General features: G+C 43.0%; 2 protein-coding genes across 2 annotated transcripts; both read left to right on the top strand.

Moving 5' to 3' along the window:
- The first annotated feature begins 3,220 nt into the window (after positions 1–3,220).
- LOC306924443 (uncharacterized protein) lies at positions 3,221–11,829 on the top strand. Its single transcript, XM_079502950.1, has 11 exons — positions 3,221–3,368; positions 4,423–4,608; positions 4,809–5,818; positions 6,730–6,885; positions 7,606–7,683; positions 8,356–8,472; positions 8,970–9,119; positions 9,268–9,435; positions 9,854–10,045; positions 10,721–10,912; positions 11,006–11,829. The coding sequence occupies exons 1-11, from the start codon at positions 3,245–3,247 to the stop codon at positions 11,108–11,110; spliced, it is 2,478 nt and encodes an 825-aa protein (XP_079359076.1). The 5' UTR covers positions 3,221–3,244; the 3' UTR covers positions 11,111–11,829.
- A 390-nt stretch (positions 11,830–12,219) lies between these two features.
- On the top strand, positions 12,220–17,658 carry tektl1 (tektin like 1; the record flags this gene model as incomplete). Its single annotated transcript, XM_079503737.1, has 8 exons — positions 12,220–12,495; positions 14,546–14,830; positions 15,079–15,183; positions 15,392–15,542; positions 15,689–15,855; positions 16,334–16,429; positions 16,846–16,959; positions 17,461–17,658. The coding sequence occupies 8 exons, from the start codon at positions 12,220–12,222 to the stop codon at positions 17,656–17,658; spliced, it is 1,392 nt and encodes a 463-aa protein (XP_079359863.1).
- Positions 17,659–19,607: the final 1,949 nt, after the last annotated feature.

The following is a 19,607-nucleotide window of genomic DNA, read 5'->3' on the forward strand; positions in this document are numbered from 1 at the left end:
GGACATGTTTGCCTGAAAAGAAATCTTTGAAATGTTTCATAGTTTTAGAAATAGCCTATAGTGCTTTCAAATTTGAGAAATTCACAATGGGGCTCAATGGCAGATATTGGCACGTCAAAAAAGCACTTTCACCTAGAAACTCCATTCACACTTTTTATAATTCAGCTTACTGTGGAGACACATGCTGGAACTTTTTACTTTGAAATGATTTGTAGTTTCGGAGTTATTTAACTTAAACGCCCAATGCATTCTCAATGACAATAGCACAAACTTTGGCATGCTACTAGTCCTACATACTTACACCTAGAAACCCCATTCAAACCTATTTAGGTTCATCTTACGGTGGACATGTTTGCCTGAAAATAAATCTTTGAAATGTTTCATAGTTTTAGAAATATAGTGCTTTCAAATTTGAGAAATTTATAATGGGGCTCAATGGCAGCTCTATGGCACGTCAAAACATTACTTTCACCTAGAAACTCTATTCACACATTTTATAATTCAGCTTACTGTGGAGACATATGCTGGAACCTTTTACTTTGAAATGATTTGTAGTTTCTGAGTTATTTAACTTAAACGCCCAATGCATTCTCAATGGCAATTACACAAACTTTGGCATGCTACTTGTCCTACACTTACACCTAGAAACCAAATGAACTGAAACTGAAGCAATGGTGTAATTATGCCCACATCTGAAGTTAGGTGGTCAAATGAACTGAAACTGAAGCAATTCAGTAAAGGTCAACGCTTCCTCATGGGGTCATTTTAGGGCCTAGGACCTCCAGTAAAGGGTAAAATACTCTTCTTGGTTGTGGGAACAACATATCCAACGATGAGGACCCCATGCCCAAAGATGTCCCCCTTGCAACTGTTTCAACTTTGGGTCAGCCTACATGTAAAAGTGCCCAAAGTTGAAGGGCAGAGCTTCAACTTCAGCTACCCAGTACCCAAGGTTGAAGCCCTTCAACTACGAGCTTGTAGGCTCGTAGTGCGGCACCGAGTGCCACGCTACGAGCTTGTATATCTGCTATTTTTCAGTGGGGTACATTTAATCACTGGTCCTGGGTCAATCCAAGGGCCTACCACTCCACTCTCTTGACAGTTTGAGTTCATTTGAGCACCTAAATTCAGATTTGGGCACTGTAGCATGTGGTTTTTAAGTGGTGGGCCTCGGGTCATCCTAGGGGCTAGAACAGGGGTGCCCACACATTTATGACGTGAGATCTACTTTCAAAATGACCAGCTCAACAAGATCTACCCACTGAAAAAATAAGTGTACCATTGCTGAAAATAGTTTAAATATATAATGTACCCGAGGGGGCTTTGGAATAGGGAGAAACTATGACAGGCAGTTTGCTGTCATATTTCCTCCCCGTATTTAACTTAAACGCCCAATGCATTCTCAATGGCAATAGCACAAACTTTGGCATGCTACTAGTCCTACATACTTACACCTAGAAACCCCATTCAAACCTATTTAGGTTCATCTTACGGTGGACATGTTTGCTTGAAAAGAAATTTTTGAAATGTTTCATAGTTTTAGAAATATAGTGCTTTCAAATTTGAGAAATTTATAATGGGGCTCAATGGCAGCTCTATGGCACGTCAAAAAATTACTTTCACCTAGAAACTCTATTCACACATTTTATAATTCAGCTTACTGTGGAGACACATGCTGGAACCTTTTACTTTGAAATGATTTGTAGTTTCTGAGTTATTTAACCTAAACGCCCAATGCATTCTCAATGGCAATAGCACAAACTTTGGCATGCTACTAGTCCTACATACTTACACCTATAGAAACCCCATTCAAACCTATTTAGGTTCATCTTACAGTGGACATGTTTGCCTGAAATGGAATCTTTGAAATGTTTCATAGTTTTAGAAATATAGTGCTTTCAAATTTGATAAATTTATAATGGGGCTCAATGGCACGTAAAAAATCACTTTCACCTAGAAACTCCATTCACACATTTTATAATTCAGCTTACTGTGAAGACAAATGCTGGAACCTTTTACTTTGAAATGATTTGTAGTTTCTGAGTTATTTAACTTAAACGCCCAATGCATTCTCAATGGCAATAGCACAAACTTTGGCATGCTACTAGTCCTACAATGTAGGACTTTCCCTGGACCTTCTAGCCGCTAGAAGGTCCAAGGGGTCAATCCAAGGGCCTACCACTCCACTCTCTTGATATGTTGTTCCCCAACTCTTGGAGAGTATTTAGGCCTTTTACTGGAGGTCCCAGCCCCTAAAATGACCCCAGGAGGAAGTGTTGGCCTTTACTGAATTGCTTCAGTTTGAGTTCATTTGAGCACCTAAATTCAGATTTGGGCACCGTAGCATGTGGTTTTTAAGTGGTGGGCCTCGGGTCATCCTAGGGGCTAGATGTATACTACTGTCTCGTGTCTCCTGATTTATTATACATACACAAACAGTAGCCTATTCCATGATTGTTTTTAAATTCATTCGATAGTGTCTGCTTTCATTTCATACTTACGCATTATAATGGACTCACATTTGTCAATTTCAGATGAATTGAATATGAAGGACCCCCAATGGAAACAAGCCATAGTGCTTTCTAGGGGTGGGACTGTGGGAAGATATATCGGTATCGCGATATATCACGATATATATCACCGCGATATATATTGTATCGTCCTTCCAATATCATGATATTGATTAGTTAGTAGGCCCTACTATAGGCTACCTATTGTTGTGGACAGACAAGTTTTGGACAAATTGTAAAGTTGCAGTCAATGTTTTACTGTTTGGAGGAGGCATGATTCAGGTAGCCTACTTTATTGAGCTGAAAATATAATTTAGTCACAAACAACATTTCCAGTGACTGCAGTGAGATAAATCTATCTTTTTCTTCATCATAGATCGAACATATACTACTACTATTTACTTACCTACTTTTGCACAAATGGGATTCACATTTATAGCCATCAAACTACTGGACTTCCATTTTACCAATCTGTTTAGAGTGTGCTCACTGTGCTGTGTGCACTGTGCACAGCACATACTTTTGTCCTTTTCAGTTGATCAATGCAGCCACTCAGCCTGCAGGCAATCAATTTGAACAAATCAATTGACCTTAATAAACGTATTGATAGGTGAGGAACAGTGTTGTAGCCTAGGGTAGAAATGTGGTCTCTCGTGTGGGAAACATGAGACAAACGCAAGCCAGGGAGAGGAGAGGGAGACATAAAAGTTACGGATTGCAGCTTTAACACTGGGATGGCCAGAGTGCCAGCCCTCATAACAGGTAGCATTGATGACGTCAACAAGGTAGCGCGCACAGTCAGCTCTCCCTTCCCTCCGGTGTTGCAACGCAGTCGAGTTCACGGAGGAGTTTCAGTTTGTAAGAAACTTTTTTAAAAACCTATTTACACATAGTTTTGATTCAATGTTCAATTATTACGGTGTGTGTCGCGAGATCGGCTTTTATCAGCTGACTGTGTGGTTTCTGGTTTGAGTTGTGTAGATAACGATAGGCTGCTATCTCCTCGGCTGTGATATATTTCTCTACTAGGCTACTACTTTATCACGTTCAGTCCGGATTGAACCTGTAGCAGCTGTAATAGTAGCCTATGCTTTGTATGAAAACTCACGGTCTATCACATTATGTCATGATGAGATCGAACGAAGTGTAGTACTGGTGCTAAATCGAAGGTGCGAAGGGATTGAGAACAGTGGCAGGTTTATTTTCGGCTGAATCACCACGGCGCGGCATTCATAGCCTTCATTCTAATGTTCAGCGTTTGACTCGCTGCACTTCAGTTCAGTTGCCTAAAATAGAACCAGATAGACGGCAGGTCAGTTTGACCACGAGTCCAGGACATATGAATTGATTCTATGCAGTCCGTGTTTTATTCCGATTTAACGCAGTAGAATAAATGGGCTGCCTGTGTGCGAACGAGGCGAACTCAAAAGTGCTGCGAAAAGCGTTGGACAAGTTTAATAGTTTGGGGAAAGCATTTTCTGCATCGACAGTCACAGCCTGACAGATATTTACTGTCAGCGTGGCTGAAGGTCGACGTGTACGCCCCGTGGTTAACTACTGTAAACACCCACCCAGCTGAGCTGCTTGCTATTGGGAGAGAGCTCTCTGTCCGGTCACAACATCCAAAGGGGAGTAGATTAAAAACCATACTGCTAGACAAAGCATAAGAGACAGGCTATTCAGGGTTAAAAAATTGGAGCAAATGTCCTCATGTTTTCTAGTGGGATAATAGAGACAACGTTTTGATCATCCAGTTAAGACTGGAATATTTTGAAGTTCAAGCTACTGTAGTGTACATTGATTACTTGTTGTACGGCCAGTGGCAATCCTGGCTACAAGCGATGCTGAAAATGAATTCTACTTGAGGTTTCCACATTGAATTATAATAAAGCAGGATTAACATTTATTTCAGATCTTCCTGTGTGGACATCAAGGGAGAAGTTCATCTCTCCATCCATAATGTCCTCCAGAGGGAAAAAGGAGGGGTGTCGTGTATGTGGGGGCCCTCTCCAGGGTAACCAAAGACGATGGTTGTTTGCAGGTCAGAACAAGAGGGGTGGTCAGCCACAGACTCCTACTGAATCCCTGAGCCCATGGGGTAAGTGTGAAACAATGAGGATTTGTTCACATAAGGGATTGTTGAATAGAATGAGGAATTATTCATTTGTTAGCCAAATCTTGTAATTTACATCTGAATATTTTATATCTGAGTAATTAATACGGTCTTATTTGATATTTGGTTGCCACATATATGGTTTCCATGCCTGGTTTAGTGACTACTTTCTGTGCCCCTTGCAGGTAGTACACTCTCTCTGGGATCATCTGTCTCTCTGTCCCAGTCCTTACTATCGCCGTCCTCCCCCTCAAAAGGAGTAGATGTGCTCTCTGTGCTAACACATATCCTGGGACAGCCGGTACCACGAGGCAGTGGACTCGGAGAGTTCCTGTGTGGCAAATGTGTGTGCGTTCTAGAACGGGTTTTCAAGTTTGACTCGGTCATAGCCAGGGTGAAGGTGCTCTCATCCGAGAGGCTTAAGAAGATGACCGATGAGAGGGACAAGATCAGACAGTGGGTGCGCCAAAATTACTGCCACAGACACCCACATGACTTTAAGACCATGGGCAGCACAAGTGAGGAGGATGGAGAGGCTGAGAAGGAGGGATACAGAGAGATGCTCCGAGACAATATGGCTCTTTCAGAGTACGAGTGCTGGTCCGAGAAATGGGCCACATGTCCATATTTCATAAGAACGGGTAAAAGGTGTAGAAAAGGTAAAGGTTGTGAGGGGTGTACCGCGCTACGGGTGTCTGACTCAGATTATGAGTCTGTTTGTGGCATTCCCCGCCGCATACCTTTCCAGTCCTTTTCCCCATTAGCCCTGTCACGGGACAAGTCCCAGAGCATGCCACTCCATTGGTCAAGGTCGTCATCTGTCTGTTCCAGCCCTGCATCTTTGGCTGGGTCCAGTCTCTCCTTACTGGTTCCGTCTCGCACAGAGTCCATCCAGTCTCTGGCGTCGCTGGACGGTGCCGACCCATTCGATTCACCAGATTCACTCAGTCTTGTTCTTATAGAGCTGAAAGGTATTGAGGGAAAGCCAATCAGTTCTCCATTAGGGAGTAGGATCCCTGTTCTGGGCAAGAAGGAAGGGAGGTACTCGGAAGTGTCAGATGAGACGATATCACCGGTAGTGCACAGGGTTCTGAAGTTTGGAGGTGCAGAGAACGGAGAGAACAGACGGGATGAAGAGACTGGGGATAATATGATAACAGAGCTAAGAGATGAGTTCATGCCACTACATCGAGAGGTGAGTATTTCTTACTCCGGTGGTAGTGGTACTAGAAACACTTTGTTGCCAGTGTGTAGAACACAAATGACGGTCAGGGGCAAAACATGAAATATATAATATACAATAATTGCCAAGACAATCAATGCTAACAACAATAATAATCTGTAATGCGCAAGGACATGTACATGGCGACGTGTTGTAACACACACGCACACAAAGCCAACCTCCGCGTTCACCGTTTAATAGCTTATATCAGACGGTGAGCGGTTAGGGACGGTCTACAAAGTGCAACACCGAACGTGAAAATATTCAATAACTTCCATTTATAGGCAGAATATCACCACCAAATGTACACAGGAATGCACCCAGGGTGCCGGCCCGATTCCGGCGAGCCGCCCCGCATCCGAAACGGTTGAGAAATGACAGAGTTACCGTGTGGGGGTCCCTCTACTGTACCCTGTACTGCACTGTCACTGTACTATACTGGCACACCCAAAATCACCATATATACAGTTAATATGTGCGTGTTTGTGTGTGTGTTAGGTTGCGCACAGGTGGTGAAAAACAACCATGCTGTTTTCGTGCTCAGACGCACCCAGCCACCCAGACAGGCAGGCACCCACACACATACTCACTTAAGGAAGTGGTTGCACCACTTAATTAATAAAAAGTGTACAGCTCTCAACTGCAGGGTAAACTTACAAAGCAGTGGCTATCATAATGTTTTTTTTTTTTAAAGTAATAATCTGACTGCTTGCATTCAGCTGACCGAGCAGTCCAGCAGTGATAGTTCCATGTAAATATTGATTCGGTGGGCTGCAACACTATCCAGAATCTATGAAAAGGCTGTAAAAAATATTCACCATGTTTTGAAAGTGAACAATGACAAATTAAAGCCATGCATTTATTCGAAGTCCCTGTTATTTCAGAACACTACAGGGAGAGTACACCACGCTTTCAGGCAGATGCGAAGTCAGCTGGATCAAGCCATGGCCCGCATCAGGACCCTGGAGGCTGAACTGAAACATGGCAGCAGCAGAACAACTGCTGACATGGAGGTCATTGGGTCAGAGGACTGGGCCCCAGTAAGTATCCACCGCTCTGATGCACTGCTATTGATTTTCTTATCTCTTTTCAGTCATTTAGATGAGACTAAAAATCTTTAGCTACCTAAATATGTGCAGTAATTACATATAACCTTAGAGGAGCATCATTACAAGCACTCAATCGTGTAAAAGCATTCTAGCCATAGCTCCTACCTACACAATAGCCCTAGAAATATCAGAAACATTCTACAAGCTAATGCAGTTTGCCCAGCCCAGATGTTTGTAACTGGCATGGGAATCGGCTCTAACCCTTTTCACAAGAGAAAAACAGGTTTATTCTGCAGTGCTTAGAAGCACAGATGCACAGCATACACCTCCATTTAGTCACGTGGTTAAATTGCTGCTTTCTCTGAGCCACTCTAAATATTGTGTTGACTTGACAGAGCACAAATATAGCATTATGCAAGGCATGGTGGGTGGGTGCAGACAGATGTCTTTGTCACTTTGAAAGGGTGTGTCTTTGGTAATGCAGGTACTGATCACAAACAACACACACAATATAAACGGGATCTTCTCTGGAATCCTCCCCAACCAGTGGAGTTTCCCCAGGGCTCACTAGGCTTTTCATAAGATATCATTAGCAGGGCCTTAAGCTGTTGTTTCGTATCTTGTGTCCTGAATTACCTTGTCTCTCGCTCTTTGTTTTTGTGACGCAGTGAAAACCACTCTCACTTTTGCAATGTCGTTTGTTTTCTCTAGTTCCCCCAGAGGGAAGGTAGCAGTGTGCTTCTCCAGAGCCTAGGCCACTCCCTTCACAGCCGTGAGCGTTTGATCCAGGTGGGTGAAGTTATGAGGGTAGACAGGATTCAGTCATGCATGCATGGTGTCGAGGGTACTCTGTTACAGCTGGGCCACGGGTTCAAAGCTCACTGGAATGTTGTTTGTCTTCCTAGTATTGGCTGTATGACCTTTAAAGGGACAGTACCACCCAAACATGTGTTGGTCTCACTCACAGCTGAGTTCTGCTGGAAGTCAGTGGAAAATGCTTTCAGGCTATGTTGTGGAATTTATATCTTGAAATATTATTGTTTTGAGTCTGACCAAGGTTCTCCTTTCTTGAGCTGAAGGTGATTGAAGGAAATAATGCCATCTTGAGAATATTTATATATCACCTTCATCTTTACTGTCACTATTGAATGAATGAATTATTTTATGTAAGTGTCATGCCACCATGTGGCCCATTATATGACACATTTTCATACAATTTACAATTATTCAAATGTACACTTCTAGACAAGAGAACGCATGAAAGAAAATCTCTATTATGGTATAACAGCTATTAAAGGTACTGGTACTAGCTTTAGTTTCCATTAGTAACCTGTTATTGCTGCCAGGAGGGAATAAAAGCTAATTTCTAATGGAACTTTTGTTGCTGAATGAAAATATTATCTGTCTCCAAAGTAACTGTCACTTTCCACACAGTAGACAACAATTTCCTGTTTTCCCCAGGAGTGCATCGGTTTGATCAGGAGGCTGTGTGTGGAGGAGGGAACAGGGACTAACCTGGCTGATAGGCTGACTGAGCAACTGACGGAAAACCTAAAGGAAATTCTCTCTGATAACAAGGTAAGAGTTATTGGTGCTGAAAGTGTCCATCCAGATTGTTGATGGACAGAAGTTGCTGATAGCAGCCATTCTTTGTATATTTCACTCATACTGATTAACATCATATGTAACCTAAGCACATAGTATTTGCTTAGTATATCAATTCAATACCTTAATGGATTTCAGGGTACAAAAAATATCCTTATACCTGTAAATGTAATGCAATATTATTATGGGTGACAGTGGCTTAATATGTCTTACTGATTAAATTACCTGCTATGACTAGTGCTTGTCTCTTTACATAGCACTTCTTCACAATACACAGATGTACTAATGTGACAAAATGTTATATTTGTTGCCCGTTTCCTACGAGCCTTGTGGCTTTGATCCTTCAATTCCTTACTGCTGATTCAGTTTCATATTGTCACGCTGGTAATTTAATGTAATTCCACTGTAGCACTCATTGACAGTTATTCTTTGTTAAGTGTGAAATATAAATGGCTGTAAATGTGCTGTAGGGTGCCTTGGAAGGTTTGAGGTCTGAGATGAACGAGAAGGAGAAAATAATGGAGAGGGAGATAGAAGCACTGAGGAAGGCTGGGAGAGAACGAGAGAGAGACCTCAACACACTCAATGCTGTGCTGCAGTGCAACCAGGATGTTATCAATGTAAAGAAGCATACACACACACACTGGATACCTTTTGTTTTTTTACACTGCCACACCATTACCACGTTCACACAGTGTACATTGTACTTTTTCACAACTCTTGTCAGAAGTGTTATTTAGACTGGTCTGCATTCCATGTTGACCCCAGGATCTGCGGTTGCTCCTGGGAGAGAAGGAGCGCATGCTGCAGGAGACGGAGAAAGAGAGGGAGGTGTGGAGACAGAGGGACCAGGCCCTGGCAGCAGTGCTGAAAGAGAAGGAGGCTCTGCTCCACTGCCTCAAGGTGGAGCTAGAGAGCTGTCAGAGAGATGTACAGGTGAGGGACGATGAATCACTGGCCCAACAGAAATCCAGCAGGTTTGTGAGAAATGTCACACCCTTTCTCACAAAACATCCTGTATTGATGTTGACATAATGATAATTTCTTTAATTTCAGCCAAACCTTTCCCCAGTCTTTGGCTTTCACTTCCACCCACCCTCCCAGCTCTCACCCACAGCTTTTTCCTGCCATATTAATTTGATCTGTAAATATTGACCTTACTGGCTCGCTGGAGGGAAAGTTTTCCCTCTTACAGTGTTTCCACATCTGAGCCGACAGCCGCGGACAGAAGAAGCTGTGTTTTACGTCATTCGTAATCCGAGTTTTTAGAAAAGAAGCTGGGAGACAGCCGAAAACGTCCGCGGCTCCTTGGTAGATGTGGCTACAGCTATAACTTGCCTTGCTGTCCTTACAGGCTCTCTCCGAGTCTGTGATTGGCCAGGGATTGCCAGGGGGTGGGGCAGAGTCGGCACTGGCCTACCAGTTGAAGGAGAAAGAGAGGCTGCTGGCAGCCTGGATACAGGAGAGAGAGGACAACAGCGCCACCATGTGCCAGGATGTCACCAAGCTCACCACCACTCTGCAGGACTACCAGGTTATGGTGCAGGTGAGACCTTCAGGCTCTGACACACTGTAATTGCCACTGACACGCATCACGTTTTGGCCATTTGTTCACATTGACGTGTTAAATCATCTCAATATTTTCGACTGCATCACGATTGCTGCTGATGGTTTGGTAAAATTCACGAGTGAGAACATAATGGAGTTTATCCGAGTGCAATGTAACCAAAACACAGAACAGAAAACGGTGACCGTTCGACAGTGAGGCATCAGGCATACCAGCAACAAGACAAGACTACCATAATTTGTTTAATTTAACATAAAAGAGGGCTTTCCGGTGGTTTCTCTGTCTTACAGGGCTTTCAACTATCTCATACACCATGGGCAAATAAAGCACTCATTAGAACACAGATGATAAATAACACACTTGGCTTCATACAGTACACAGCAAAGATCCTCTAGTTTGAGGGTAATATTCTGGTGTTCTTGGCGTGTTACTACCCAGTCCATGGCACCCCTTGGTAGGATAAGCTTGGGCAATGACAATTGCCTGAGTGACAATCTATATTTAGATTTATGCACATGGTCCCTATTGCTGCTAACCCTCACTACTTGGGGAGAGTGTACACGACCACACGCTTCCTCTGATACACACAGACATAGCAGTGTTTGTTTATACATTTTTCAATATGGAAAAAACATGCATTAATGTTCTCATCAGAACCAGCAGAAGAGCCACAGTCAGACTGTGGCCTCACTGACAGAGCAGCTCAAAGACACTCGCAGGGAGATGAGGGAGTATGGAAAGGAGAAGAAGGCGGCAGAAAGATCTTTGCAGCATGACGGGGAGGACAGAGAGCGTGAAGAGAGGAAACTGAGAGAGAGCCTGGAGAAGCGAGACAAACTCATAGAGGTAAGCGCTTATTGCGAATGTTTAAGTGTTTCACCTTTCAACGCTATATTGACACAAGTTTATATGCTTTGTTGTCAATTTTCTTCAACACAGCAAATCCTCCTAGACTCTGAGGAGCGTGACCATCTCTTCAAAGAGCTGCAGCACAACCTGCTGAACAAATATGAACCCATGACTGCCGTTAAACACACCTTGTGATTGAGGGCACTGGGCATACAGTAGCAAGAAGTTGAAACAGAATGCACATGTTCTGTATAGAGATATTATACTAACTTGCACTTTGGCACCACGTTTGCATGGACATGTTTATTGTGGTGTACGTTTGAGACTAAAAACGTCTTTTTCTTCTTCATTGTTGAGATACTGTACATGCCTTGTCCTAGTATGGACCAAAGGAACATTTTTTACTTGAGTACTTGACTATTAATTCATAACTGACATTTCAGCTGTCTAGAGTGGAATACAAGATTATTTATGGTGGGGCAATAGTTTGGAATGGTTTATTGATTTCTTAAAACTGGAGATACATCACTTAATTTAAAATGTCATTCAAATGTGTTGATTGTTGGATGGTTGATTCATTTCTGAATCGCATGTTTATTGATAAATTCTGTATACTTCTTTAATTCTTTAAAGTGCAGTCATGCTGTCTTATTTGTGTTTCTTTTTCATTTTGATGAGCCTTTTTAAGTTTCAAGTACAAATCTTGCCATTTTTGTTTACAGTAGCTACTTTTACTTAAATTGAGGACCTGATTACCGTAACTTGTAAAAAGTAATGTGGCTCAAACGTTTTATTTGGGTAACTTGCCTTAATAATTTTCCTTAAGCGCGTTGCTTTACTATAACTCTTTAAGTGTGATGTCTATTAATTTTATTTTCCTTTTTTTTATTCAAGAGAATAAACTACTCTAATCTAATTTATTTCCGACTTCATTTTATTTCGTTGCCTATCGTAGTGTAGCCATTGATGTAGGCAACAAATGTAATCGCCTATGCATGTTGAGCCCAATGACGTGTAGATTTCTCTCAACAGAACTTGATCTCCAGCTATTATATTACAATAAAAGCTCTCCTCAGGCATGCCCTCCCGGGGAGGGCCTCCCCAGTCCTCACACTGACCAATCAAAAGCCTGTTTCTAAGTTTCTAGTTACGTCGGGAACTGTTGCTATGGAGCAGATACAAAAGTTTTTTTTGTGTGTGTGTCCTGTTAGTCGATGGTTTACCATTTCATTTTGAAAGTATTTGTAATGCAAGGAGCCAATAAGCGATTGTAAATGCCAATGGTGTTTGAGCAGGGAGGAGAAATGCAGGTGCAGTCAGTTCCACTCGGCTCTGTGACCATTGGACCACGCTTGTGGCACGATGCGACGGTGCACTCCATCCGCCGTGCTGAACGTTTGGTGCGGCAAACCCATGCAGGACGTGGGGCAGGCACCAGCCGGCCTCTGAGCTGTACTGTTGGCTTCTCTCCTAAGGACAGAGACGTACGGACAACCGAGGATGAGAAGGAAATGAATGACAGTCATCATGATTCCATTTGTAAACATAAGCTGACACGGCCTTACACCACTGGGACAATGGTAAGAGAAACAGTGCAGGTTTACAGAGGTATAGTAACATTACCATAATGGTCAGTCTTATCTACTGTATACCGACCTGGGCTGCAGTATAGGCATATTATAAATACTAGGTCTGCTTAGGACTAAAAACTAAAGATGCAAAAACAATCGGTAGGCTAATTCCCACAGTTAACATTTGAGTTTTTAATTCATTAATTTAGATGTTTTTCAATGTATGTAGTTCACACTGCCTGGCGAGAGATTGTCATCCAGCTGACTACATTGCGAACACACACACACATCAGTCATCATCAGTGGCATACAACCTATGCATGCAACTATGGTCACAGAGGATGTGACCATAGTTGCAGCGGGCCCACATCAGGGGTCAGCGGCGACAACTACGGGGGTGCCTGGTAGCTGGAGCACCTCTGAAGAAAATAGGAACACAAGATGGCACCCCTGAGATTCCCTCCCCCATGACTGTTTTTGTCACTAGTGATGAGTATTTTCGGGGAAATGAAGAAGACGAGTTGTAGGTCATCTCGTGTTTATTTAGAGACAGCCATATCACAGATTCCAAGACCCCGTAAAGGTGTCCCAGACCACCAGCTCTGTCTCTCTGTGATGTTCACTCCGCTCTCCCGCCAGTCCTCCTTCTTTCTCGAGAGTTAAAGTCTTTACAGTTGTCGGATGTTTACAGAAATATTCATATCCTTACTAATACATCATGTAGTTCTCTATCCCATTGGCCTTTAAGCTGATTGGCTAATACACATCTCAAATTTGAGATGTGTATTACAGATGAGACAACATGCTAGGCAATGGTCAGTGTGGTGTTAGCTGTGCTCTCTGCACGCTGTCATATCAAATGGTCAGTGGATGATAGGCATTCTTGTTCTTAATATAATTCAGAGCATGGCATGACACAGCATCTCTCTCACAGATAGAAGTATTGAACACAGTTTGCATATGTACTAATATGAATTATTTCATATCAGTAGTCACACCTTTACAGGGGTGGTGGGGGTGTCCTCAGAACAGGTATTCAAATGCTAATGTGGTGGCTTTTGTTTTAAATAAGCGACCGCCACAATTACGCTACAATAGACATTCATTCATTCTTTAGTTTATTGTTGATCATTGATCATGCTGAAATGTTGAAACAAGATGCTGAAACAAGTCATGAGTGAATCATGTGTTTGTTGTGATCTGAAATTGTACCACTGTTTATTAGCAAACTGAATAAAGTACCAAACGGGGAAAAAACATGAATTTGCCCCTGTCAGGGGTCCTCCGCTTAGCCCACCATGCAACATTATTATTGGCCTTCACTTTTATAACTAGGCTATGATTGGAGGTCAAAATTAGTTCAGTCAGGACAACTCAAGAATGGATGGAATATATATTTATTGAATATAAAATGAGCAATAGATTTATTATGGTTTAGTGATGAATTGATCTGCTTTTTAGGTACTGAGATCAAGCGCCAATCAGTCCCAACCATAGGGACTCCGAATTCCCTGGGGCCCCGTACCTAAACCTCAGATCCAAAATGATAGATGGTAGCTGGGGTGGAGGAGGGTGAGCAGCAAAAGTTTAAGCAGACAGCAGCACAACAGTATCAGTGTGCAGCAGCAAGTAAGCAAGCAGATTGAGCAGAGCAAACTTCCAGTTTAAATAGCCGGTATGAAACTGGAATGTGTGATTGGATGAAGTGAATCATGAATCAGAAGTGATGCTGAGGCCGCCCAATTAACGTCTGGCAGCAGAGTTTCCTGACTGAACTTGCTCTGCGCATGTCTGACAGGCGCGATGCTCATTTTTCAGGTCATCTTGCTATTCATTGTCCAAATTTAGCTAAAGTTTATTTCATGTATTTTACTAGTATTTTGTATTTTATTTTAATATTTTTTTGGGGGGTATATGTTACAAGATACATTATGGTGTATTTTTGTCCAACCCTATCTATAGCCTATATTTAATTAGTGTGTTGTTATTGCAGTTATTGCAATTACCCTGTTGTCTCCCTCCAAGGGAAACACAATTTGACAGTCTTCCTTCTATTTAGTTTCTTCATGGCACCCAAACCACAGGTGTGGCGCCGTTCCCCCCTTCCAGTTTGCGTGAGCAGTGTGCGGAGGCTAGCATTGCAGTAGCTGGTGAGTACATGCGCAGAGTGCGGGATGTCGAGGGCCAACTCCGCAGGCAGGCAGGCAGGGTGACACAAGAGGGAACCAAGCTGGAGAGGGAGAAGGGTCACCTGGAGAAGATGATACGCAGCTTGAGGTGTGACCTCCAAGTCAACATGAAGAGTGTGGATGGGAGAACCCAAAGACCGGCCACTGTTGAGACAGTGAGTGACTGAGAAGCAGTCTGATGGAATCATTGTATGAATAAATACAGATACGTTACACACTGTACTTTTCTCTCACAGTTGCAATACAATTATTCTCCTCACTGAATGTCCTGGGGATGACAGTGTTCAATAACACACAGTGCTGCAAGAAAAGAAAGGCAGACAGGCAGTTTGACCTTTGACCCAGAATCATGTCGACACCACCATGCATGATATGATGATGAAGTGTAAATCTACTGTTGCAGGAGAGAGATGGTGCTGATTACTTGCTGGCATGTGAGAGACAAGAGCTGTCTGATTTGAAACGGGATATGGAGGGAACGCTGAGAGACACTGTGACCCAGCTACAGGTGACAAACATTCTCTAGTCCTCTTCGAGTATGCCACTCCAAGTCTCCCACAGGCTGCCTATCATTTACTGTCCCTGTCTCAGCTGTCAAAGCACCACTCTCCCTATCAAATCCAATTACATTTTCAGTTCTGCATAATGAATTGGCACAGTTGTTGTAAACAAAGGACTTGCACAGACTTGCTAGAATCTCTTCCCAACTTCCACAGACCCTGGGTCAGTGCAGTAGGCAGCTGTTGGGTTGTGCCTGTGAGAGGGCTCGTGTCATACAGCTGCTGCCACACAGTGGTTCTCTGTCTTCAGGAGGACGTGGCCCTCCCTCTCGGACAAAAACAGACCCTGTCAGCCCATTCACACCAGGTACTCCACATGATCACAATTAGGAAGGGTGTAGGCTAGTAGGGCTACACTCTCCACTGTTAAATTTAAATGAACTACTCCTTTACTGTAAGTAACACTGTGCTCTACGGTTAAAGGTCCAAAGAATGTACAATGTATGTCCACAGATAGTCAGAAGATTCTGGAGTTGGCTGCCACTGCTGTGAGTCAGTCCCAGCTTCTGAGGGAGAACATTAGACGGATGATAGCCAGCGCCATCTCCAGGCAGAAAGCTGCTCACCACTGTGTTAATGATGGCCTGATAAAGAAAATAGCAGAGACCATCACTCTTAAGGTACACAACAAAGGATTATGGACCTTAAATTCAATATGGCATTTAAGGTCTTCCTCAGGAAAAATGTGGGTGGGTGGGTGGGGGGGGGGGGGGGGGGATAAACCGTAGACTTGCCACACACTTAACTAACCCTATAGGCACACTGCATGTTAGCAACACATTTTATTTTATTTCCCAGAGCACCCTAATTTAAACTGTTGCAAGATGGATCCTGTCACATTGTTATCTGTGTTGTCAGTGAGTGACACTGTTGTACCATATGTGACATCACTGATGGGAATCTAGCTTTACGACTTGTCACAGGAGGTATTTCCTGTCTCTCTCTGTACTAAAACTAAAATTAAGAAAAAGTTTTCATTTTACATTTCAATGATGCACATAAGTGTGTAACAGTTTTGACATTTGTGTAAGATTTAATTATTTGAACCTTTTTTACACTTTATTCTTGCATGTCACAGCATCTCCTTCTCTTTTTCAGCAAAACTTAACTTTGATGTCCACAGCAACCAGACAGGCCTTGTTTCGCAAACAGAGGGAAATGAACTGTATTCGACACAACCACGGTAGAGCTCTGGTCAGTATACATGTTACAGAGTTGTTCATTTGAGCGCTTTATGTGCTATATGCTGACGCACTTTACATTCCATGGAATGTAAAGTGCGTTATAAATAAAATCCATTATTATTATTATTATATACAGTATATATCATTGTTTGTTTCTGTAACATGCATTAGAAAACACTGTAAGGCAAGGTAGCATAAATAAAATAGATGGGAAGAGCATTTGCTTCAGATGCGTGGCCCATTGAGGAGTGGTTGATCAACTGTATTTCCTACAATAACCATGTGCTTAGGTTGGACTTCAGGATGACCCTGAAGTGACCCTGTGTAAGGATATAGTGTAGGTAAACACCTACACTATATCCTTACACAGGGTCAGCAGATCTGCCATTAAAGAAGACAATGTTTTCTATGTTATGTGTTACCAAGGGCCCAGAATACAGTGGAGATATATTGTCCAGAGAGAAACTGAACAGGCCTCTGGTCCAGGTCTACCATAGACACCCTGGGACACAGTTACCCGAGGCGGCTCATCTCATACAGGTAAAACTGCAGCTCAAGTCAAGCACGTCTACAATGATGCTGAATGATGTGGTCGCCCCTTTACCAACTCGCCCCCGCAAAATGTTTTAATGTAGTTAATTTAGTATTTCCCTCCCTCTCTGAAATCTGAAATTATCTTGTATACAGATTTATTTGATTGTAGTCGATCTCTATACTCTATACTCTATAGGCCTACTGCTTAATTAAGTTAATTTAGGACCGTCTAGCACTGTAATTTCGTTTTATTAAACAAATTTCTTCCATGTAGCCCATGTTTTGTAATGGCATCATCATATGCTGTTATGCCCGTGGAGTGAACTTAACAATGATAAATTAATATGATAATTGCTTTTATATAATCACCATGAATTATGTTTGTTATTTACAGCTAGGTAGAGTAGTGGGGCGAGAGATGGAAAAGGGGCCTGTTACCTGTTACCGTTTAGACCAGCTGAGCATGTTATATGATCAAGCTATCTGTGTATTGTTTGTGATTCTTAGGGCAGTGCAGTGCTGAGGCGCTGTCTGTTGTCCTCTGAGGATGAGCTGGCCAGACTACATGGCACCTGCCAACATCTTCTAGACAACATGCATGGCAAGACGGTGGCGGCCCAGGTGGACTCTGCCGTAGTCCGCATGAGGCGTCAGCGTGTGGATAAACGAGCCATGCCCACTGTCCTCCAGCAGGGGGCATACTGAAATAAACACCTTGTATTCAGTACCAAGTCTCTTGAAATGATGTGTGTTAAAAAAATGTTTGATTAATTACACATCAGCAATAATCTGTACAGTATTGGGATGTTTTAGAAACATATAGGCCTACATTTTATAATTTATTGCAGGAAACGAGGAAAGGAATGGTGCTTATAGTGTTTCCCTCTCATGATACCTTTATCAACTTTCCTTCTTTTCAAAATCGTTTTATTTAAATTTTCAATGACTGCAATCGCAAATAATGAAAATACTATGCAGCAGATGGGCCTCCGCCAGGGCTGCCTATCCTGTTTGTGATTTTCATGGACAGGATCTCCAGGGCGAAGTCGTGGCGGAGAGGGTATATGGCTCGGTGAGCATCACTGCTTTGCTTTTTGCAGATGATGTGGTCCTGATGGCACCATCGGTCCAAGACCTTCAGCTCTCACTGGACCAGTTCGCAGCTGGGATGAGGATCATGCCGGAGAACCGGAGCGGCAGGGGCGGTATTGCAGTCGTTGTACCGCAATGTTGTAACGAAAAGAGAGTTGAGCCAGAAGGCAAAGCTCTCTGTCTACCGAGCAATCTTCGTTCCTACTCTCACCTATATGGTCATGAAGTGTGGATCATGACCAAAAGAATAAGGTTGCGAATACAAGCGGCCGAAATAAGTTTTCTTCGACAGGTGGCTGGCATCTCCCTTAGAGATAGGGTGAGAAGTTCAGTCACACGAGAGAGACTCTGAGTAGAGTCGCTGCTTCTTTGCCGGGAAAGGAGCCAGCTTAGGTGGTTCAGGCATCTGGTTAGGATGCCTTTCGGGCATCTCCCTAGGGAGGTCCTCGAGGCACGTCCCACTGGGAGGAGACCCCGGGGCAGACCAAGGTGCAGTTGGAGGAAAAACATAGACTCCCTGGCCTTGGAACGTCTCGGGATCCCCCAGGAGGAAGTCACTAATGTTGCCCTGGAGAGGGAAGTCTGGAGCTCTCTCGTGGAGCTGTTGACCCGCGACCCAACTACGGATAAGCGGTTGAAGATGGATGGATGGATGGACTATGCAGCTGAACACCTCAAGCCCCTCCCAGACAAAAGGAAATATGTTCCCCCCCTTCATATCCCAATTTTATAATTAAGCCAATTCCCAGTTCCTCTGCCCTCTACGGGTGCTCCATCTCTGCTAACCCCCACAATAGGTAATTATTGGGAGGATGAAGATAGCATTGAGTCCCCTCCGATACCCGGGCCATCAAGCCACCATCTTCTTTTCACCTGACACTGAAGGGCCTCATTAGGGGGGGTGTATCCTCCCCAGTTCCTTCCTCCCCTGATGAAGACTTGTTTGAGTCAAAACATGTTGTTGTTTTAAGCTTTAATAAAGTACCCTGATTTTATATCCGCCCTCTCCTCTTTTTTAACCTTTTTGAGTGCTCGGATCACCCCTCTTTCTTCAGGTGCCCTGACCATTTGTGGGAATCACCTTTATCAACTTTTTAATTTAAATATTGTACAGTTGCAAGTTAGAAATCTCTTTACGTCAAATGTTATGGTGTAACATAAGATCTTGGATCAGTGTATTTAAACTTTAGCCAAGTCTGTAAAGTCTTATCTTGACTAACTACAAAATGTATGTTATTGAAATTTGATCAACATATTCATGCTTTCTTTCAATAATTGAATGTTTACAATACATGCTTGGTCCCCAAAATAAAACCGAAAACAATAACAAATGAGTGCTTTACTGTACACCTTAACGCCTTTCACATCTGAGCAAACAAAATACTTTCGTTGGAGTCTCCTGGCAATACTCCTGTCCCTGTTTATACACTGCAAAACCCTTGAGTATAAATTCAACTCTGGGAGTATACAGATGGACCCATACGGTCCATCTGTACACTCTCAGAATTGAATTAACACTAAGGATTGCACAGTGTACCTCTTATTCAGTTTCCCAGTCATGA

This window comes from Electrona antarctica (genome assembly GCF_951216825.1).
Source record: "Electrona antarctica genome assembly, chromosome: 6".
Lineage (NCBI taxonomy): Eukaryota > Metazoa > Chordata > Actinopteri > Myctophiformes > Myctophidae > Electrona > Electrona antarctica.

Excerpts from the sequence above, each read along its gene's own strand:
- LOC306924443 (XM_079502950.1), top strand. The coding sequence starts at position 3,245 with ATGGCCAGAGTGCCAGCCCTCATAACAGGTAGCATTGATGACGTCAAC. Across the intron at positions 3,369-4,422 it reads TCACGGAGGAGTTTCAGTTT|ATCTTCCTGTGTGGACATCA; the intron begins GTAAGAAACTTT and ends CATTTATTTCAG. Across the intron at positions 7,684-8,355 it reads GCCGTGAGCGTTTGATCCAG|GAGTGCATCGGTTTGATCAG; the intron begins GTGGGTGAAGTT and ends TGTTTTCCCCAG.